Source organism: Electrophorus electricus, chromosome 2, assembly GCF_013358815.1.
Source record: "Electrophorus electricus isolate fEleEle1 chromosome 2, fEleEle1.pri, whole genome shotgun sequence".
NCBI classification, from domain to species: domain Eukaryota; kingdom Metazoa; phylum Chordata; class Actinopteri; order Gymnotiformes; family Gymnotidae; genus Electrophorus; species Electrophorus electricus.
The window spans coordinates 27,395,938-27,420,044 of NC_049536.1; the positions used below are offsets into that span (position 1 = coordinate 27,395,938).

Consider the following 24,107-nt stretch of genomic DNA (forward strand, 5'->3'; position numbering starts at 1 on the left):
TCACTAGAAAAACAACTATCAGAATATCAGCATTGCAAAAGGTTAGTATCACAATATCAGTTAACAAGCAATATATCGCCCAGTCCTTCCTTGGCCTGTGGCTGAGCCAAGTGGTAGTCCATGTTTGGCTTCTCATCTAAAAAAGATGCTGCAGATCCAGGATTGACCTCCAGTGGCCATCTGTCACCCTGACAAAGAATCCTGCTCACGTGGGGCTTACGCAATGCACGGCACGCCATCGACACGGGAAAACAGAGAGAGAGAGAGAGAGAGAGAGAGAGAGAGAGAGAGAGAGAGAGAGAGTGAGAAAGCATCCATTCCTTCTCCCGAGGTGATCTGTGAGTACCTACAAGGAGTGTACCACGTTTATTTTGAGCTCCGGGAGCCTGAGAGCTCATGAATTACACAGATGTACACCAATGATCGACTGCCCCACTCTGGGGTCCGATATCTACAGTGTGGTAACACAACAGTTTAGTCAGATACATCTTAATGAAATAGCTGTGGGTGTGATATCAGTGTGCGTGTGTGTTTGATAAGAGGGAACGTGAGAGTGTGTGAGAGGGTGAGAGGCTCTGTGTGAATGTACAGGCTGGCCTCTCCACATGGTCTTTTCTGGTCAGTAAACCCACTGACACACAGGCAATAATCTCTGTACGATGCCGTACTCTCTAATCCCACAGATGAACGTCCCCCAACTGTTCACGGCACACCAACCTGTCGAGCTGCTCACCGTCACCCGGGTTGCCATGTTTGGCCTCTACTTTGAAGTGGAAGAGAGAACAGAGGGAGGACAGATAGCTGCAGTAGTTTAGTAGTTTATTACACTGTCACAGAGTGTCCAGTGGTGGTAACAGGGTGTGTGTGTGTGGGGGGTAAAAGAATGTACAGTGTATGCTTGAGTTGAGTTACCCTGCTGGACGAGACCCCTGCCCTCCTGAGGAGTGGTGCCACCTGCTGCTAAGGCCCTGTTCCTTCTACAGGTTGATGTCAGTGGACGTACGGGGCTAAGCCAGGTGGTCAGTGGGTAACGGCCTGGACAAAAGGATTTAACCGGTTGTGCCGATGGAGATGCAAGTGCATCGTTGGGGTGAAAAGGTGGAAAGTGAGTGAGTGTAACAGTGTATATGGGGTGACGGGATGTAACATGACAGAGGATGACGGAGTGTATCGTTGAGGTAATGGATGATAAAGTGAGTGGGGGATGCGACAGTTACTGGGATTCGCCCTGCAGGAGTTCTGTCACTCAATTACCACACACACACACGTCCAGAGAAGGGAGTTCACAGCTAATCTCTCACAATTAATCCACTTCAGTCACTCATGACAACCACCACCACATCCTCCCACATCTCCCACGGAAACCGTTTAACGGACGGACAGTTGCGGCGTCTGCACGGAGCTGTCTGATGGAGAGGAATGGCTGAGACTACCACGCAGTGTGCTAAATACCTGGCAGACTGATACACCCACACCCACACCATCAAAACTGGTTGCAGTGTGTGTGGACGAAAGTGACGTGACTCCAGGAATCGGTATTCGGGAATTTCCACCAACAACCGAACAGATCGCTCGAAGGGGAAAACGTCACCTGCAGACTGTTCTGTGGGAAAACAACAATTTATTTCTTTTTCTGTCGTTCCCTCACCTGGAGGAGTTCACAGAGACAGAAGGGAAAGGGAGAAAAGGAGAACACAGGGAAGCAGTAAAATCCAGGAGGCGCCAGCGCAGCTGGGTAGGTGCACCATTCAGTTCAGCAGTCAGGAAAAGAAGTTCATATCCAACACAGTGCAGCTCAGTCAGTTCCTATCGAGCTCAATCAGGTACAGAGGAATCTCTCCCTTCTTTGCACCGACATGCTTATTCACTCGTAGTAGGAACAGAGGACCCATAATTTACGTGAGTTTCTCCGTGAGCATTAAACTGTTGGGCTCACCAGATGGTACTGCGAGAACATGGTCCAGAACGTTCCAGAAAGAAACCAACCAGCCGAATTAACTTGTATAAATGAGGCAAAAAAAAATTCTAGATTTCCCAATGGTCAGACGCAGGTACAGGACGTCAGAGCGATGTTTGGGTTACTGAACTACGGCTCTGGAAAAGAAGAGAGGCCTATCCAAAATTTCATCTCTACACGTGTGGTAGTAATTCCATTCCAGTGCGTGTTGAATTCCAACACAGGGACTGCTGACTCTACTTAACGAGGAACCGAGTAGATGATCAACTTAGACACACAACAGCTATGCATGAAACTCTGCTGGGTTATTCCACTGCTTACTGACTTCTGACCCCCAAGTCAAAACATTAGTATTGTGTTGTTAAAAATGAATATGACCTTGTTTTCTTTGCATTATCTGAGGTCTGAAAACAATGCATCTTTTTTTTTGCCATTTCACCAGTTGCCGTTTTCTGCAAAATGTTCGTTTTTTTCCAACACCTGTAAAAATAGTAAAAGCAGAGAAACGTATCATTTTGCAGTGGGCCCAATTTTTCTGGAGCTGCACGATCGGAGGTTTTCTGCACTGAGTGTCAACTCATGCCTTCGACAGCTTCTGAACCATCTAGAACATTTCAGACAGAGTTCGGTTTTAAATATTAAGGAACATACCAGAAAGACATACCAGGCAGAGGGCTAAAGTTCATTAATCCATGACAAGGGTAATGAATGGTGTTGTCATTCAATTCAATTCAAATAACCATTATCCCCAGCAAGCGCGCAGGGGTCAAAACACCAGCTCAAGGTTAATGGGGAATGTAACGTATCAGGAGACAGATACTGAGAGCTGAGGACGTCCCTGGCAGTGTGGCAATTCAGGTCTGTGTCTCGTTTCCAGAAAACACGATTCTCATCTCAGTCTCGATAATTCCAGACGCCACAGATTCCACAATGACATCTCACTTTGTAAGTAAACACTGACTCTGACTGGTGGTGTGCCTCGCTAGTCAGACTTATTTGCTTTTTTTTTTTTGATCTGCTATGGGAAAAAGAGAATGTTGTTGTTCTGAAACATGGATGGCCCGTCTCCAAGACTGCCAGGAAAACTGGAATGGCAGTCGTCCGGATATCCCTGGCTATCCGTGTGCCATGTCTCCACCTCCCTCTCTCAGCTCAGCTCCACACTGCTGCCAGATTACGTTACTGCCAAAGCAAGAAAATCACAGAACAAATATTCATAACCTCCCTCGGAAAAACAAGGTTATCAATATTTAAACATACAGAGACGGGGAAAAATAGAATTTGCCAAACTTGGCGGTGGTGGACAGAATTATTTCAATCATGATGCAATGTTTGGAAGGAAAAATAGGGCTTTTGCTCGTTTATTTCTCATTTATTTCTCTAACACGCATTTGCCATGAAACTAACCCCACTTACAGCTCAGCTAATCACCTGTGTGAGAGAAGTTTGGGCCTTTGATCATGTCAGAGTGGGGGCAAGGGTCAAAGGTGAGTCCTGAGTACTAGTCTCCGTGCGATAGAAGGTAAAGGGCATTCCCGCTCACTCCAGCGGGCTCCCTAGGACCCGCACACAAGTCTCGTCATTGCCAGTCAATAGGAAGATTCAAAGAACAGATGACAGGAAGTTAAGCTGTCAAAAGTCTTAGCAGCTCCATGCTGACATGCATGGCAACGAGGGAGAGAGAAAGAGGGGGGAAAAACACGGCTAGGCAAAAGCATACAATACACACACACACACACACACACAGAGACAGAGACACACACACACACACACACACACACACACACACACAGAGACAGAGACACAGAGACAGAGAGACACACAGACACACACGCGCGTGCACGCACACACAGACACAAAATATCCAGAAAAGAGTGCAGATGGAGGAGCTAAGATAGATAGATGGATAATACTTTACAGAAAATCAACAGGCCATTTCATGCATGATAGCCGGTCACTATCCGTGTATGAGACAAAACATAGTTCAGAGGCCAGTCAGACTGCTCAGATGGTGAAAACTCTTGTGTGTGATCCCCTGTCGCTGATAAGTCATGCAGCGTGCAAACCACATTGACTTCAAGATTCCAAATTACCAGGCAGTGAGTTGTAGAGAGAGAACAGTACAGCGCTCGATTTTGTAAGAGATGCTGTGTGTCTGTGGTGTAACTTGGTAATCTGCACTGTCTGCACTCACGGCCACTTTATTAGGTACACCTGCTCAACTGCAAGTTAACACAAAAATCTATTCAGCCAAATCACATGGCAGCAACTCAGTGCATTTAGGCATGTGGATGTGGTGAAGATGACCTGCTGAAGTTCAAACATGAAAATGGGGAAGAACAGTGATGTAAGTGAGTGTGAACACGGCACGGTTGCTAGTACTGTACAGACTGGACTGAGTGTTTCAGATACTGGAATTTTCACGTACATCCATCCCTTGGGTTTACGGAGAATGGTCTGAAAAAGAGAAACTATCCAGTGAGATGAGGTTCTTTGGGTTAAAATGTCTCGTTGATGTCAGAGGTCAGAGGAACATGTCCAGACTGGTTCAAGCTGATAGAAAGGCAACAGTAACTCAAATAACCACTCATTACAACCGAGGTATACAGAAGAACATCTCTGAATGCACAACACGTCGAACCTTGAAGCAGACGGGGTACAGCAGCAGAAGACCACACTGGGTGCCACCCCTGTCAGCCAAGAACAGGAAACTGAGGCGACAATTCCCATGGGCTCACCAAAACTGGACAAACGAAGACTGGACAAACATCGTCTGGTCTGATGAGTCTCGGTTTCTGCTGTGAAGGGTCAAAATTTGGCGTAAAAACATGAAAGCATGGAGTCGCCCTGCCTTGCATCAGCGGTTCAGCACCACAAATCTGCAGCAACTGTGTGAAGCTATCACATCAAAACAGCCCAGCATTTCTGAGGAATGTTTCCAGCACCTTGTCGAATCGACACCATGAAGAATTAAGGCAAGGGAAGCTGGGACCAGTGAGGTAGAAATAATAACATGGCCAGTGAGTGTGCTTGGAAACCTTACCCTCCTTATCCTATACTAGTACACAAATTAGCTAGTGCAGGTACATACGGAGCCGTTTGATTTAGAGGCTCAATCAGACACACACGTGAGAATCAGAGGTGGAGAGACGGAGAAAGAAAGGGAGGGAGAAGATAAGAAAGACCTACGAAAGGAGTTCAAAGAAAGACCTACGAAACACCAAGAGGTTTTTATTTAGAAACTTAACATTAAAGCCACATGTGGTGTGTAGAGCAGGCCAGCTGGAGGCCTGTGTTTAGGAGCTATAGAGGCCTGTGTTTAGGAGCTATAGAGGCCTGTGTTTGGGAGCTGGAGAGGCTTGGAGAGACCCGTGTTTGGGAACTAGCGGGACCTGTGCTTGGGACGGTGGAGAAGGCGGAGAGGCCTCATTTGGACAGTGGACAGTGTGAAGGCTTCAAACACACTGGATCTGTCTGCAACAAACAGCAGCCTGAGGCAGGACCACACACAGAAACACGAATCACACCCATTACTAAACTAAAATAATCGCCAGGACTCGCCATCAAAAGGAACAAGAGAAAGAACGCAAGACACTGCATTGTGGATCTCCACATCTGGCCAGGCCTCAACTCAAAGCATCTCTGCTCTCTTCTTGTCCTGCAAGACCACCCTTACTGCCATCAGAGTGAAAGCAAGAGAGAGACAGCTGAGTACTTCCTGTGTGACCCAGTCATCCATGGCTCTTCCAAACACTGTGCGCATGACCAGGTCTTGGGTTAACACCCCGCGCTCCAGATGGTCGCCTACCTCACACTAACGCCTTTCACTAGAAGCTTTCCTGCTTACAGTGTGTGTGTGTGTGTGTGTGTGTTGGCAGCATTATACCCATGTGTGACATCTGGAGGGGAGGTGACAGGTATTGCAGTAAAAGGGAGTGGTCCAATTACAGCACCCCTCCCCCTGCCCCACACACACACACACACACACACACGCACACGCACACGCACACGCACACGCGTGCATCATCAGGGTGAGACTCCAAAATCCCTGGCTAAACTGATGGCAGTCAGATGTCTGAGTCTTGGGCAGCCCAACTCCAGACGCTGTGCTCAGACAGGGTGTCTGCACCTGGGAGTGTGAGTGGGACTGACACACGGGTTGCTCACGTCTGATCTCACTCGTGATGACTCCTGAAGCTTGAAGGCCACGAGAAATGGCTTGTGAAGAGTGGCAAGACCTGGCAAGACCCTTACACACATATGTATGTGGTCCATCGCACATGCTGATCACTGGAAAATAACCAGATTAAATCTGGCCAGATTAAATCTGCTTGGTAAGAAAACACTTTCACAGGTCTCAGCACAGTGGTCTGACGACAGCAGACCCAGCACTCGCCGTGATCAGACTCCAACCCTCATTCTCTTCACAGGAGCCCAGGAGACCACGCATGCGGACGAACCACGTCCCACGTTCAGGAGGTGATCTTGTTTACACATAATTTGAAGTGACCCTGTTTCCATGATGGAACCGAAGGCTTTCTTGTGATAAGATTTTATTTGTTTTTGTGAAAAAGACCCACTAATGGAATAATATATGAACTGTGAATAAGAAACATGGTCAGATCAGGATAAGCTTCCACTCAGGCTACAGGTACCCTCATTTAAGATTTAAGTATACTGCTCCAACAGAAACACACACACACACACACACACACACACACACACACACACACACACACACACACACACACACACACACACACACACTAAACAGCTAGACAGCGGCTGCTGAACATTTGAGATGTGATGAGTAAGAGAGAAACAGAACGTAACAGAACTAGAGATCAAGCCAAAGAGAGACAGAGAGAGAGAGTTGGAGAAGCAACCAGACAGAGCATGCAAGAAGCAGAGAAACCCAAAGTGAAAGATGAAGGGAGATGAAGGGAAAAAAAGAAACCAACAGGGAGAGGACATGTGAGAGAGAGAGGGGGGGGGGGGGGTAGATGAGAGGAGAGGGGGTGTGACTCTCTATGGACCAGATCTGGCCAGTGCCACCCCACTGCCCACAGCTGGTGCCAGATGAGAGTGAGAGATCACAGACAAATGACACACACACACACACACACACACACACAAGGATGCACTGACATAACACACATGGTTTAATAACACAGACGCGCCTTACACAGTACAACACACGCAACACAACACAAAGCACATCCAAGAAATCTCCCCAGCCGGCATGTCAGCACGGAACGAATGACATTCCAGTGAATGTATTTGGCTTTAGTGAAGTCAGGTCCACTCGGATAGAACATCCACGGAGTGTACGACCGAAAGCAGCTTCTCTGGACTATGCTGTAGGCTGTGCCGTTCCAGTGCAGGAGGATTTGTGGGAAGTGGAGTTTTTGATGGACACGCACAGGACTGGTATTTTTCCTGGTGTCATGTCTAGGTATGCAAAAACACTGAGCTGTCTGAAAACTTCCCACACTCTTGAATAGATCCAGTCTTCAGGGCGAACTAAACACACATCCTGGGCACGTTGTCTGTGGGCAGACAGAACGGAAAAAAGTAGGGACATGGATGCGACTGCCATAAAATTGCCTGCCCAGGCCCACACCCCAGCAACATGGGGTGGGGGAACCGGAGAGGGTGGGGAATGTGTTTGCACTCAACACCTTCACTAACGCGACATTTGAGCTGTGAGTTCTGAACTCACAGGACTCCACAGAACAAGGGGCTTTTAATTCTGCCGTGAATTCTGTGGTGTCTGGAAGATTTTACACACAGAGGCGCAAAGCTTGACAAGCAGCTCCAGAAGGTGTCTTTAGAAAAATGGATCAAGAACTAAATCCACTGAGAATGATGATGCAATTATGAGTTTCTCTCTTCACTGTCCTTCACAAACAAGTGAGAGACCCCACAGGCCAAAACTAAATGGCGCTTTCGACCAACGGCCGGTTTCCAAATGCGTCCTGACTCTTAGCGAGGACCTGACAGAGTGGACGTCCTCACACAGAGCCTCAGGCTAGCGGTGATGCCTGCCCCAGGACCTGAACAGAACGTGACCTTCGGTTAAAGTGCTCTGGAGCAGTGAAGGTTAAGACTGCAGACAGCAGAAGGAAGAGAAGGAGGAGACAGAGGAGGCACGGAGGAGCCAGTGAGGAGACGGTGAGGAGACCGATCTCCTCACACAGGCACCAGGACGTGTTAGCATGATGGGAGACGTCTCAGGCCCCGAACTTCCTGAAACCTCACTGGTTGCGTTCTGTGCTGCAGGCCGCCGTGTTCCAGCTGCCACACACTCGTGTGGGCTCACACGCCCTTCTACTGCTCACACACCTGCCAGCGTGCTGTAACGATACAGCTCAGCAAAATGACATACCAGCTCTATTTGAAATGCCAGCAGTCACCTTGTCAGAAGTGCCCCGTACAACATAAACATCAATATACTCAGCTATTCTGGGTAACATATAATAATGGGGTGATATTCCTCACAGCCAAATACACACAGCTTTCCTGTTCCATGACGTGCTTACGCTGGCCACTGGGAAACATAACATAAGATTGTGGGGGTGTATGAAGGAGAGGAAGACAGGGGAGTCAGAGGATGAAGATTTGGTTTGTATTTGTTTATTTGAGCTGAGGGCCAGGGAGCGTGACATGGGGTCAGACCCAGACATCCTCTCACACTCTCCCAGCATCCTCCGACAGAGCCAGAACGTGATGGTGCTACTGATCAAACGCAGCACATGGCCAGACACTGGGGCCAGGGGCCAGAGCCGGACGCTGGGGGCAAGGGGCGGGGATAGGAGGCTGGCGGCCCGGCTGACGGCTTCGGCCTGCCGGGACTCTTAGCAGAGGGAGGAGAGTAATCCCCACTCGGTGATCAGTGGGAGAGGAAGCCACGCCCACCAACCCCCGCTCCGTGATCACTGGGAGAGGAAGCCACGGCCACTTCCATAATAAGGTGCTTAAAAGAGCACCTCCCTAAGATCAGAGTACGTGAAGGAGGCACTGGATCATACTAACGAGGAAAAAGACTGACCCAACACCTACGATAATCATCAAAGACTGACCCAACACGCACAATAATCATCAAAGGCTGACCCAACACCTACGATAATCATCAGACTGACCCAACACCTATGATAATTATCAAAACTTGGTTCATTGGTTCAGTCACTTTAATGTGACGTTAAAAAACCCACCCAAAAACATTAAAAGATACTGTCACCAAGGTGCAGGGCAGGCGGGCGGGCGGGCGCGCACACACACACACACACACACACACACACACACACACACACGTGCATGCAGTCCTGTATCAGACTATGATCAGTGTCTGTGATCGGTGTCTGTGTCCCAGGACAGATCCTTTACAGCAATAGGGGGTGGAAATTGGCCAGGTCTCACTACCAAGCCCACAGGTTGGAGGCAACAGAACTCCCAAAGCATGGGCTAGAGATAATGTAATCACTGAGCGAGAGAGAGACAGAGACATACAGACAAACAGAGCCACAGACAGAGGGGGAGATAGAGAGACAGAGCGAAAGGCACTATGGTTACAATGACCTTGTTGGCGGACATCTTAATTAACCTGGTCCGCCTCCTCAGAGAATGGATGTAACAAGCATACAGAGGACAGGATGAATAATTAAAATGATACAGAAGACAAGGCAGGAAGGATCTTTTATCAACGGAATTAACCCCCTACAACATCGAGCCTTAAATGACAAACAAAGAAAGTGTTTGGGGTCTAAGCCAGCCAGCGCAGATCCAGTTGATGATTTTACATGGGGAGACAGAATCAGAACTGGGCGCTGAGAGGATAGCACTGATATTCTATTACTCACAGGTTATTGTGTGCCAAGCTTACATTTAGCTGTACAACACACAGTAAAACACTAGATTGTGTGTCCATCAGGAGTACTGATCTAGAACGTTCTACCCAGGCCGCATGCACAGGGGGTCAAAAAAACATTTAGCCTCCTTGTGCTGTGATGGTGAACATGCCACTTAACGTATTAGTTCTTAAGTCACGTTTATATTTGTAGTTGGACTGGACTAGAGCAGAAAATGATCCATTGTTGCTTTTTGATTCCAGTTCACCTTGCGTTCACACTGACACATTTACCATCGAATCCAAAGATGTAACCCAGAGTCACACGGAGACATCACGCCCTGACTGAACCGCTTTTATGACGTCTAAATATGTGACAATAACTACGATACTGCAAGCCAAACTAGAACAATGCTCTATGCTGGGTTAAATGTTCTTGTGGGAACGTTTGTGTGTGTGAGGAATTCCTCTGCTGCAGTAAGTGCATTTTGAACACGGGGGCAATTCCGTGCATCATTCCCAGTATTGAACACAGACAGATCTGGTACGGCGTAGCTTGGCTCTATGGAGCATACATTAATGAGGCAGGACACTCACACTCTGCTCTGTCTCGCTGTCACAACGCAGCCTTCTCAGGGCGTGTTTAGGTTGACAGGACTTTAGGGTTGTTTAGCGTCAGGACACCACGTCCTGTAGACAGGATGTACTTCATACAGACTGCCTCGGTCCGCTTATTTGGCGCCCTGCCCGAGTTCAAAAGACAGAATTCTGATGACGCGCTACGAGGGCGACCGCACCGGGGGTCACTCCAGGGGTCGTTTCATGGAACCATGGGCAGTAGGTGTGAAGGTGCCCCAAGACCCTGAGCGAGGCTTTCTAACCTCATCATACAGGATTGTGGTCTCTGTATTATGACTTGTACTGTCACCTGTGCCAAACCACTTAAAATACATCCAGTGGGAAAACAAGAAATGCACTGACCTCATTAATGCAAAAAATGATGGACAATCTTATGAAAAACAAATGTAACAGATCTCCAAAATCAAAACAATCAAAACAAACAAACAAAAAACAAACAAAAAAACAAAACAAGAAAAGTCAGACGAGAGCTGGGATACAGCTATGCGGACAATACCCAATGAAATCCATCCAAATTTGTTTCCCCAACAGGTCCAAACTAGAGATGCTAAGCTCTGGTGAAACACTCATATTTGTGTACAGAAAGATGAGATGAATTATGGGTTGGAAGACAGTTTATAATCAAGGCACACTGGGATGGGGGGGCATACATTGATGGGGATTACTTCTGATATCAGAACAGGAAGCTTAAAAGGGTCATGCTCCGCCCCACAGCTATTCCGCACCTGGATATCGGCTTCAACCTCATTAATATCCATTATCTGTTAATCCATCGCTGACCAATCAGCTGCGAGACACGTGCTTCCACAGGCTGGCTCTTAACCTACTTGCGGGGCCCCCTGGTGCTATCATTTGTACCTCAGTGCAATCAGATTATTTTTAATCTAAATGGCTTGTGTCCTCACAGGAGGACTAATCTCTCAGAGTCCAAGTGTGGACGCGTGTGGTTGCTGGCTAGGCAGTAGGTGCAGTGCTGTTCTGTCCCGAGACGGCTTCGCATCCTCCTTTATATGGAGTGTCCACTCTCGCAGGGAGAACGTGGAAAGGCCAGTGATCGCAGCATCTGGAGTCAGAGCTGCACGGCCAAACTTTTCAATTTGATCCTTGTGAATCTCCCCCGCTCCGCCCCGCCCCACCCCAACCCAACCCCCGCCCATGCCCCAGCTGATACCCTGCCTCCTCCTGTGCCCCGGTTGAATCCGGCGAAGAGCGCAACGCAGATTTCTTGTCGGAATCGTCCACCGCGGCGATGCATCTTCAATTACAGATATCCCCTTTCATCCGGATACGATTCATGAAAAATGCAGGAGCCGGTGCACTTGTGCTAATGGAACTCGCCATCGCTGTAATGTTACCACAGGCACTGACACTTACCTGAGAGACAGAAAGAGAGAGAGCGAGCGAGCGAGCGAGAGAGAGAGAGATATAACAAAAGTGGCACACAGCGTCAGCCCAAGAGCCAATACGGCTGATCACATTAAAACTACCTCCAGGTTGAACTCCACGTGGGACTACATTAACTTTCCCTCAACTCTCTATATGAGGCTCCCTAAACTGGCCTCTATTAAACACACACACACACACACACCTTGGCAGTGGTCAAGATCACGGGTGGGCTTGGTGGTGCCACAGCAGGCTTTGCGAACCATCCTGTGTGATGATAGCTGCTCTCCACCGCATTCTGCCCGGCTACTGGAGTTATTCCTCCTCTGCTCTGTTGTTAGTGCTGAACAGATTAGTGGAGTCTTAATGGTAATAAAATAAATAAAAATTCCACCACTACTTCACTTCCTTTAATTACATAAATGATCAATGAAATATAACAAGTGGAGGACAGAAGACCTGCGTGTTTGCCAGGCACACCTTACGCATACACACACAAGCACACACACACACAAGCACACACACACACAAGCACACACACACACAAGCACACACACACAAGCACACACACACAAGCACACACACACAAGCACACACACACAAGCACACACACACAAGCACACACACACAAGCACACACACACAAGCACACACAGAGTGATAATCTGAGGCACTACTGACTGAGCCAGTCTGACTCCGAACAGCTATCACAGCTGCTTGGTTATCCGGTGTTGACCAGAGGAGGATGGGCCCCCGCTTTGAGTCTTGTTCCCTCTCAAGGTTTCTTCCTCATGTTCTAGGGAGTTTTTCCTTGCCACTATTGCTCTTGGACATTTGTAAGGCTGCTTTGTGGCAACGCCTGTTGTAAAAAGTGCTGTAAAAATAAATCTGACAGGACTGGACTCACGGAGCAGAGGCAGCCGCAGGGAAAGGCCTGGCTGATCCGGGGAAACCCCATGCCTGGATCGCTGGCTGACAGAAGAGATGAGGAGACAACCATGCCAGAGTAAAGCGAGACTCCCGGAGCCAAAAGGTGAGCTCGCAGCAAGACTCCAGGAACCAAAGGTGAGCTCTCAGCGCATCAGCCCGAGCTCGGGTTGAGGGGGATCACATTCACAGATCACGTGTGAACCGCGTTCACATGTGAAGCCATGTGCCCCACGAACACGGCACATGGATCTTGCTGGGCTAAACTGCAGATGGTAAAATTGCCATTAAGGTAAATAACATCACAGAAAGATTCGTGACAGATAACACACAACTGCTACTCAACAAGAACACAACCTATAACTTAACACACTACAAGAGGCCGTGTACAATATTACTAACAGAGCCGCTCAAAATGGGGCTTTCACTGTCCTACACACAGGCACCGAGATGCAAGACATGGAGAATTCAGTCCAGCCTTTTGTTTAAAGGACACAGAACCATTCTGTTCTCTCCCTCTCCCTGAGTAAAAGCAATCTTGTAAAAGGCAAACATAGCACTCAATGATATTATTGACTCAAGCACCAATATTGTCGCTGTGGCCACTTAGTAAACATCGCAAAACACACATTTTAAAACAGTGAAAAACTGCATTGTCTAACAGCCCAGTAAAATATGATATTATTAATTTTAAACATAAACGACTTTGGCATACTGGACACTGATGCCTTTGACTCATTAGTGGTGTTAATGGACTAAAACTGCAAAAAGTTTATTTTTTTGGAATAATTCGAGGTACCTGACCTGTTACTGTAGGCAGGTGGTGAACGTCAACATAAGGGCCGTCTCAGAGACGTAACGGTTCAGTTTACCTCCTAAACTTGTACATTAGGTGGCATTTCATTTTATGGCGTTTATTTCAGAACCCGTCACCGGCAGGAGCTGCACGTGCCCCGTTCACATTCTGTCCGTGTCGGCACATGCGTACCAGAGGGCGCACTTGTCCGTCACTACGAGATTTCTGAGGTGTTCAACCCAAGGTCAATGAACCAGGACGGAGCGGGAAGAGCTTGTGTTTTCCCGAAAACTGATCACGTCTGTTCGTGGACGGCATTACACGGGACTGGGGATCCTCTCTTACCAAATGCTGTTTAATCTCTGCTGGAAATCCAGAGCTCTGCTTAATGGCCTACATACAGTACGATGTCACGTGACGTGGGTGGGTGGGTGGGGGGGGCACGAAGCACATCCACCCTTCACTCCATTACATGTAGCAGGCAGCCCTGTTGGTGCCAGCTGAGACCAGCTCCTGGGAGGCAGCAGGGACTTCCCAAACTGACCAATTAGCACCAGTATAGCAGGTGGCGCAACGTGGTGGGCGAGAGCCTACCATTCCAAAAAAACGACAAAATAGTTTGTGAATCCAGTTTAACATGCAGATGACCCGGTGCTGGGCGGAGGTGGTGTGTGATGGTGGGACAGAGGTGAGGTGTCTGTGCTCTCGGGAAGGTGTGAGGGCAGAGCGGACCACACGCTCGCTCACGCGCCGGCGTGGGGCTTTCCTGCAGACTTCTCTGTATGGGTGCCGTGCACCTTTTATTCTTTTATCTCCCTCGAAAAAGCCCCAGTACTGTCAGAAAAAGCACTCGAGGAATGATTCATTACCTCCCTATGAAGAGCTCGCGCTCTCTCTCCCCCGCCCCCTCTCTCTCTCCCTCGCGCTCTCTCTCCCTCTCCCTCGCGCGCTCTCTCTCCCCCTGCCCTCTCTCTTCCTCTCCCACTCCCCCCCCCCCTCTCTCTCTCTCCCTCTCCCACTCTCTCTCCCTCTCTCTCTCCAACCTTCCTGCTTTGTTCCTGCTGCTAATTACTGGAACTACCTGACCTTCCACATATCCTACTTTCCCAGTTATGCTTATCGTATGTTAAACTCCAGAGACTTATGAGATGTGGAAGCAATTTTCTCCTGCCCCTTTGCCCCGCTTGGGCCCGTCTGGTAGGGCGGGTGACGCGTGCACATGTGGGCTCGCTGGCGACACACATGCTAATCCGTGCATTTAGACACGACGTTAATTAGACCACGCAAACAGCACGTCGCTCAGTGTCAGTGGTGACCTTGTCAACCGAGCGAGTTTTAAAGGCTGCTCAAACAACCTCCTGACTTTGGTCCTAATTTTATCCAGGAGAGATAGAGGAGGAGAAGAAGAAAACAGATATGAAGACAGGAAAAGAAGGAAAACCGCCGACAATAGTGACAAAAGGTCCGAGGAAGCAGAAACGCAGAGGCAAAGGCACGGGATGCTGAGTACCACGTTTCTCACGCGGAGGCCCCACCCTGCACGAGCGTGTGCCGGTACTGTGCATCAACACCTATGAAAATACACGTCCTATATTTAGTCCTGAACAGAGCATATATGTCACAGCGATGCTTGCACACCAGCCTGTGGATAATAAAATACATTTTTTTTAATTTCATTTAAAAAAAAAATCACAGGTGCATGACAGTGCTGAGAGCCACCTCATCAACCCATAGATCGCTTTCACACATCGCTGTGAGGACGATAAATCACAGTGGACAGAATGAGACTAACGAGATGAGAGCTCACCTGTACTGGCTCACTCCAGCTCTGTGGCAGGGTGGGAGGTGGGTGGCAACTGTACCTTACACGACGCCCCTTACAGACAAGACGCGGCCAGGTGCCGGGGTACCACGAGAACCGCACGACTCGCTGGGCGTGTCAAGAAGAAAAAAAATGATAACCAAATGGCAAAAAATCTCTCATGAAGGTGCCCTTGGGTTTAGATATGAAAATAGCTGAGTCATCATATTCTTCACCTGGGCTACACAACCAGGAGCACGAATACAACAGAAGGAAACAGAGGACAGCACTGGCCAGTTTCAACTCCACTCTGGTTTAAAATTAAACCCACACTGACTCCAGATGTGATTGTGGGAGTCGTGGCAGCTGGAGTCATCTTTAAGGAACACTAAAACCTGACAGTTGCCCGACCAATTTAAAGGGAAAATGGAAACGTACCGCCCCACTGACCTGGTCCGCCCTCCCTGAGGCCATATCATTACTGAACATTAACTGGATTAATGCAAGGTGCCTCAAATTAATCAGTCTGTTAACCGTTTGGGTAAAATAAAACAAGAGTGGAACCATAAAGCAGACGCTGACTAGCGTATATAGTGACGTGTTCCTGCAAATCAATTCTCACAGAGGCGACAAGAGTTGTGTGCCCATGCATGCAGGCGTCCGACAGAAATAGCGCTGATGTATCCTCCATCTGTGCACCAGAAGTCATGAGGATATCAAAGGGAAAAACTGACCCCAGGCCAGCGCATGCCACTCTGCCTTGTTTCAGCGCAGAGAATATTTCACACACACCTCCTGATTCCTTTGATGATTTATGCCATCTCATATAAAGACCATCGTGTGAAAGTCAGGGTCACAGCGCACACTTGGCAGGAATTTCTCTCGACCACTTTGTGAGGCAGGGTGCAGACCCCACATGCACCTGCCAAGCTGAACCTTAGACCCTGGCGCAGCAGCTGTGTGGCACAGGGGAAGGAGGTGTATTAATGTGTAGCACAGGGGAAGGAGGTGTAGCATTGTAGTGCACAGAGGAAGGAACCGTCTCACTGTAGTGCACAGAGGAAGGAACCGTCTCACTGCTGTTTACTGACTTGTGGGTGCTCACAGGTGCTCATGGGCTGAGCTGTGAAGTGATAAAATCAAAACATGCCTCCCCTTAAGAGGACACCCGCGACTCTGAAATGGCATTTCGAAGAGTCCTTAGTGAGAGTCACAGCTAAGGCAGAGAGGGAAACCCATGTAACAGATCGTCTCATTCCCTCGTCCAACGAGTCGCGAGCAGGGAATTTATGTGACAAGATGTCGCCGCTGAGCACCCCTGATCCTGCAGCCATGCTGTCCTGCATCCAAACACAAAGGATACACCTCAAAAATGACGTGACTTCCAGTTCCGTGAGACCACGTCCCACTCTGAGCAATACCTTTTCAGTTCAAGAAGGAAAATCGCACCGAAACTCCAATGAGGCAAAACTTTTTTGGAGAACATCTGACAAGGGTGCCGTCCACAGCTGACCAGGGTGAAATGCGTAGCAGGACGAGCCGGTTACGGGCACTTCGCAGCGCCCTGAATCACGGCTAACACATCACCAAATCACCGCTACAACGGGTGAGCAACGTGCTGCTGACTGCTGGTTTTACAAGCTGACCACTATGTCTCCCGGGCGACGCCATGACGGCGGAGTGCTCGCAAGAGCTTTCCTTCCGGGTTTATTTTGAGTTTCGCATGCTCTGCCACAACTCCAGCGTTTAACTGTCTTCAGCCCTTCCTAGTAAAACTGTCTTCCAGAGCCCTCACAGAAATCAGGCAGCGTGAGCCAACAATGTGTCCCAGTTCCACCAGCAGCTCTGGTCCTGGAGCCAAGCTCCGCACAGGGTGGATTGCACGTTAGGCCGCCAGTAGCCTTGACCACCGTAGCCCCAGTAGACACCAGTATGCTCCCCAGCACATATCGGTGGCCACACACAGAATGGAACTACGCACTGGCACGGCTTAGCACAGCCTGGAAACCTCTGGTTAGCAAGAACACATGGGGCCAAGCTAATTTTTTTAAAAAGCACATTGAGGAAATGTTAATTCTGAGAAAAATCTACACAGGAGGACACAAAGACAATGCGAGACACGATGGTGCGTTTGTGATAGTGCTGTTCACTGAGGCATCACAACCTATTTGCAATTCCAAATCATCCTCATAAACAAGACTAGGAGTACATGTAATTATTTTTAAAGAGATAAGCTTATCATTAGCTTGTTAGGTGGCAGCGCGCTAACGCTCTCAGAGGAACACCGCTGTGTGAATGGATTTCTTTCCGAAGGGCCTTGCGGTGCAGCTTTAATATGCGACCCAACAACTCAAATAATGAACCATCCCGCGCAGTTTCTGCGGATTACACTCTACATCTGCATAACACACAACTGGGTTGTAACTATCTGCCAGACGGGAGACGTCTTGTGTTTACACTGGAGCTTCCACAGCTCGGTCTGTCTGCACTGTCCGTTCTGCCTACTGAGTGCATGTTCGCACAGATCCGCGCTTATTAATGCACGAAAACACCGCGGAGGACACGCACGTGACGAGCGGCTTCGTTTTCTGCGCGAGCACGTCAGCCAACAGTCAGATGCACCGGGCCGCGCGACATTATAAAACCAGCAATCCTCGAAGAGCACCAAGGTCACCGCGAAGGTCACCGACGGGACAGTTTACTCTCAAAACCGAAATCGTTTGTACCGTCACCGTGGGTGGTTTCATCCGCGATACGCGTACAAATAAATACCGTCCCACTAAAGACACGCGCGAAAATGGTCATTCAAATCTTCAGGCCTGTCTCAGCACGGAACCGAGACCAATAACAGCTCGTACTGGGATCTAACTTATTTATTGCTATCTAACTTATTTTAATTTGTTTATTCAATTTTTAAAAAACTTTGACGTGAGTGTTTAACGTGTCCCCCGCTCTGCTTTTGACAACACGAAAGCCAGTACAAACGCTTAATTACCGACTCCAGCGAGTCCGTCCTAAAACAGCACGCTCAAGTCAAGCCTCGTGCGCCTCCGCCACCGTGTAAACGCTCGTTTCCGTCATCGCGTGGTCCTGCCGCATCCGAACCGAAAACGGCCAGCGCCGGCCACAACAGAGGCAGCAACACAATTACTAATGGCAAAAATCTTTAATCAAACCCTAACGAGGCTCTAATGGATGGTGATGACATGCCAAACACAATTCACCTGCGAAATGCACAACAGCATCCGTCTCCTCTGTGGAGTGTTTCGCCGAGGTCACGGGCGCTTGTCCCGGAACGACCAAAATCACGAAGTTGTTGAAGTTCTGGGCACACACTCTACAGCGAGCCCGCGTGCATGGTGAGGACCGGGCATCTTACCACGGCTGACTTTAGTCAAGGACAACTCTCACCACGCTCCCCGCAGGCAAAGAGAAAGTAACGGTAACGGCAGCTTGAATGTGGAGCCTCGAGGCATGCGGTTGTCGTGTGTTCGCGGAACTGTCTCAGAGGTATAATACATAAAACATCGCTGTAGTTTAACCAAGTAAAAGTTATTTTGGATAACGTAAATCAACGTGGAGAAGTTTACCGAGTTACGGGGCGGATGCGAAAACTGAAGACTCAAGCAACCACCGCCGTGCCCTCCAGCATAACGCATTTTTTGCTCGTGACATGGAGCCGATCAAACGACGGTTCAAAGGAAAAGCCCCAAGAGCCCCCAAGGCTGCACGTGAAACAGTCAGGAGCTCCTGCATCTTCTCTCGCACGTGCTTCACGCAGCCGCCTCCTCTCCACGAGAAGCCCCGCGCTTTCTGTTTCCTCAGAAAACAAAACGGGCGAGTTGCACGATTGACACGACCCGCCACTGCGTCCACTTTGTTCCGGTAACCAAGTTATAACCGAATTAGAAAACGCTTTAACTTTAGTACAGCATTGTACTAACGTCTACTACGCCCGACCTAAAGGTAATGTAACGTTTGCCCTATGAAGTTACGCACCAGTAGCCCTGGCTCGCGAGCCCACGAATCGGTCTCGCGGAGCGGTTATTCACGCACTCGAAGGCTGCTGACCGTTTAACTTGATGCTGTCGTGCGAATCTGCAATCGCCACTAACCTCCAGAAGGGTCCGCGTCCAGTAAAGTTGAAGTGCTTGGTGTTGTGCGCAGCAGGTCGGACGGTGCGCGAAGGTTTGCTCTCGGAATGCTTTCCAGCGATGTGCAGCGCGCTGCTTAGCCTCGGAAAGCTGCACGCATGCTCGCGAGCGGGCCTGGAGGGGCAGCGCTACCTGTGCGCACGCAGGCTACTGTACTGGGTGCCCTATTTTCGGCGCCTCTATTCGATCGCGGAAGCAGTCACTCCCTCAGTTGTCTCTTATTTGAATTATTGATCTTGAATGCATTCAAAACGTTTGCTTCTTACACGTGAAATCTTTGAACATACGCATTTGCCATCTTTTTTCCCCAATTGTATGATTGTACATCTGGCACCGAATGCAGAGAAAAAGCATTTTAATAAAGGAAACATGGTGCACAGAGCCGCTCAGAGGTCTGCGCAAACTCGTGCTTTTGGGTGCGGAGTGACGAGATAAACGTGGACTGCGCGCACGTTTTCATTTGACGTGTCCATCAGACCGGGGCGGGGGTTGAACGGAAGGGCGGAGGGTTTGGGAGGGAGGCAAGCAGTAAACAGTAGACTAATGAAAAGCCGAACGCCAGCTCATGTAAAATCTGTGCGCTAATCCACAGACAGCAATTAACATGCGTTTTAAAGTTAAATCGCCTGTTCCCATCCAACTAAAACCACTGTTTTGCCAAGATGAAGTCTAGCGCGTTTGGCCCCTGACGGGATGTTTACGGTATAAGTTGTGGCTAGACACTTCCACGGTGCGCGCTCTAATTGCACGCTACGGTGCCGGACATGCACTAAAGGTCTATTTTAAAATTTAAACACAGGCTCTCAACAGAACCACCCACACGGAACTCCACCCTTCGTCTCACTTTCTGTGGCGACGTTGGTAAAAGCTTACACCCATTCAAATGAATGCACCCGTCTTCCGTAGAGCGCTGGCGCTGCTCCCGCGACCCTCCGGCCCCAGGCGAGCTCGCGAAAACTTGGAGCGCGTGCACTTTCCGTGGAGGAGCACGTCTGGCTGTTGGAGAAGCAGAGTGGTGTAAATCAGATCTCTCGGTAGCCCACAGCCGATCCAAAATCCCGCCGAGGCGCGGGTGATGGATGGCGTCATTATCAGAGCGCAAAGCAGATCGCGAGAATTTTCGGAGTCTCCCGTGAGAGCGCCACGGGCCAGAAACATTACGTATATCCGCCCTCGCGCCAGTCAGATCCTCGTGCAGCCAGCGCGCTGCAAGTGCCCATTACCTTTCAACACAGTTACCCACATTTAGAATTAAAGGTACGGTAAGCAAAACGTTGGACTAAAGCCTTCTTTCTCCTGCCTCTGATTATATATAACTGAATGACACTTGATTTTACTAATTATTGCAACAAGCTACTGGGCATCAAAACATGAAATACATCTTGGATATGATTATATGTGATATAAAATCTTGCAAATGATTATATGTGATATTTTTATATCATTTGCGTTGTGGACAACTATGCAACAGTAACCACCAGATGTTTCTGGAATTGCACATTTGTAGTATTTAGTGGTCACTCATGACTTTCAGAAGTACTTGCACTGCACTGAACATCTCCCTCGGCACTGGAAAATACAGTTTTCATTGTCCCAATATAAAGCAAAGGTCGAGACCTAGTAAAATAAACATCTACCTTCCTGCAAAATAAAGTTCCCACCCAGATCTAAAACATCTGAGTTCTGGATCTAGTCCTCCATGTACTCAAGTAGACTGTGGTTGTGTTCTGAACCAGGCGATCCAGAGCATCTGAGGTGTGAGGTGAGCTGGATCAAGTGGTTGCCCCACTCAGACAGGTATGCAGATCATGCCAGATGGCGTCATGTCAGAGGAGCTGAGGCGCGTGGATGGTGTCGCAGGTGTGAAGGCCTGACCCCCATCTCCTGCTGCTGGGACACCACGTTCAGTTAAACTACACCAGCGGCGGTGCCATCTCTCACCAGCAAGTCCGAAAGCTGCTCTCTTTAAAGATGAACCACCACAGAGCTCAAGGCCTGAGGGTGTCCATTACCCGCCAGACAGCATGACACTCCCACTCTGACAGCGTAAAGAACCACTTGAAAGAGAGGACAGAGAATGAATGAGGCATTTAAGCAGACACAGAGGTCATTAGATATTAATGGGGTTGGCCCATCTGAGGAAGTATTGTTATTTAAAAGGGGGGTCTGAACATCTTGCATCTTTCCTGCTGACACACGGCAGTGTGCTGACAGCCACCTCTTGGTCTGAGATTGCTCCTACATGATCCCACAGGAGCACTCAGGGTCCGTCCCACACAACCACAAAGGCTGAAGGGCTTGTTTCTAGGTTAGGCATTCACAGAGTGCCATTCATCTGTGGAAAGGCATACAAGGTCTGTATTAAAGCAGTCATGCTGCTGCGGGAACCTGGAGGGCAGACCAGAGCGGCATAGGGGTGCGCGGAGAGGACAGGCCAGCCAGCCTGCAGTTTCGACTGGCTAACAGGCATTTAGTTGGGTAGAACTTTAAACTCAGCAAAAACTAACTTATATGTCCTGGCTCAGAAAACCAGGACTTTGAGAACTCTTTAATAGGCAAAATTGGGTGTTTAGATAGGAGTATTTAGTGGCGTTTATGGGTGTGGTGGGAGTATTCAGTGGTATTTAGATGGGAGTGCTTAATGGTGCTTAGATGGGAGTACTGGGAGCATTCAGTGGTGTTTATGGGAGTACTGAGAGTATTCAGTGGTATTCAGATGGGAGTACTGGAAGTATTCAGTGGGGTTTAGACGCTATGCACCTCCCAAACCTCTGCCTCCTGTCTCTGAATCATAAAACATGTCAATAAATCCACACGTTTCATATTAAATGCAAATGTCATTTGTTTAATCAATTGTTTCAATCACTTTATAAACACCCAAAAAAAAAAAAAAAAAACAAGTTTGGGGAAATGTTCTTAAAATACAAAAGCTCTTCCATGATAGAAACCCTTAGCTGAGTTTCCCACAGTCCTGTGTAAATATGCGTGGACACCTGCCCCACGCCCACCCCCTCCCCCCACCCCCGTCTAAAACATTTCACAAAGGCCCTTTTTTATACAGCAACACAGGAGGAAAAAAAAATCTTGACCATGAGCCACAGTGATGTTCAGAAAGGCGTGCACGCTGCCACCGTTAATGCAATGACTCCCCTCCATCGCTCCTCTATCAGCGTCTCCTGGGCGAGCTCTCTCCGCTCCTGGACCCCCTGTATCTGTTCTCCTTGTCCTCCCTCCCCACCCCGTTCCTGTATGAGTCCCGGGAGCCTGTCTCCTTGCAGCTCCTCTCACGTGACTTTGACCTCTCCCTGCTCCTACGCGAGGGTGCATTCTCTCTGCCGTGCCTCTCGTCCCTGTCTGCCTGGGAGTTGTGTTTGCTGCTGTCCTTGTGTCTGCGCGAGTCCTCGTCCTCACGCCTGTGGTGCTGCTGGTCCTTGTGTCCTCTGCGCTCTCGCTCATCCGTCGAGTCCTTTCGTGCGCGTTCTCGGTCATCGAGAGTGTCTTTTTGTGCGCGCTCTCGGCCATCGGGCGAGCTCTTTCGTGCACGCTCTCGGCCATTGGGGCCATCGGGCGAGCTCTTTCGTGCGCGCTCTCGGCCATCGGGCGAGCTCTTTCGTGCGCGCTCTCGGGCATCGGGCGAGCCCTTTCGTGCGCGCTCTCGGCCATCGGGCGAGCCCTTTCGTGCGCGCTCTCGGCCATCGGGCGAGCCCTTTCGTGTGCGCTCTCGGCCATCGGGCGAGCCCTTTCGTGCGCGCATGCTGTCATCGGGCGAGCCCTTTCGTGCGCGCATGCTGTCATCGGGCGAGCCCTTTCGTGCGCGCGCTCTGTCATCGGGCGAGCCCTTTCGTGCGCGCGCTCGGTCTTCGGGGGAGCCCTTTCGTGCGCGCGCTCGGTCTTCGGGGGAGCCCTTTCGTGCGCGCGCTCGGTCTTCGGGGGAGCCCTTTCGTGCGCGCGCTCGGTCTTCGGGGGAGCCCTTTCGTGCGCGCGCTCGGTCTTCGGGGGAGCCCTTTCGTGCGCGCGCTCGGTCTTCGGGGGAGCCCTTTCGTGCGCGCGCTCGGTCATCGGGCGAGCCCTTTCGTGCGCGCGCTCGGTCATCGGGCGAGCTCTTTCGTGCGCGCTCTCGGCCATCGGGCGAGCCCTTTCGTGCGCGCATGCTGTCATCGGGCGAGCCCTTTCGTGCGCGCCCTCGGTCATCGGGCGAGCCCTTTCGTGCGCGCGCTTGCTCATCGGGCGAGCCCTTTCGTGCGCGCGCTCGCTCATCGGGCGAGCTCTTTCGTGCGCGCTCTCGGTCATCGGGCGAGTTTTTTCGTGCACGCGCTCGGCCATCCGGTGAGTTCTTTCGTGCACGCTCACGTGCGGGAGGTGATCTGTCTTCATGTCCGTGCCTCTGCGTCTCTCTCTGCCAGTCGTCTGGCGCTCTGTAGCCCTCGCTGCTGCCATCGCCGCGGCGATTCTCGCGTCTCTGGTTGGACCGCTCCTCCTCTTCTGAAGGAGACCTGTGTCTCGACTGTTTCTCCTGCTCAGCTCTCCCCCGCCGGGACGCCTTCTTACGCCTCCTGCCCGTGTCTGTGGAGGAACGGGGGGACACACATCTATTAGAGCTTGGGG

The 24,107-nt window shown here is 49.8% G+C and overlaps 2 protein-coding genes across 4 annotated transcripts in view; both read right to left on the reverse strand.

Moving 5' to 3' along the window:
• The window catches only part of znf385b (zinc finger protein 385B), an 89,061-nt gene extending 68,430 nt beyond the window's left edge, over positions 1-20,631 (reverse strand). The window contains exon 1 of one of the 3 annotated variants that reach the window (XM_035520127.1): positions 20,376-20,631. Coding sequence is in view for 1 of the 3 variants with exons in the window: in XM_035520124.1 (XP_035376017.1) it covers positions 12,031-12,091 (61 nt within the window). In the remaining 2 variants the exon portion in view is untranslated. Of the gene's footprint in view, positions 1-12,030; positions 12,099-19,463 lie in introns of those variants that run through there. The other 2 variants (XM_035520126.1, XM_035520124.1) reach the window with 2 other exon arrangements.
• Positions 20,632-22,528: 1,897 nt separating this feature from the next.
• cwc22 (CWC22 spliceosome associated protein homolog) overlaps positions 22,529-24,107 on the reverse strand; it is a 35,399-nt gene continuing 33,820 nt past the window's right edge. The window contains exon 21 of the mRNA XM_035522605.1: positions 22,529-24,065. Within this exon, the coding sequence (XP_035378498.1) occupies positions 22,669-24,065 (1,397 nt within the window). The 3' untranslated portion in view covers positions 22,529-22,668. The remainder of the gene's footprint in view (positions 24,066-24,107) is intronic.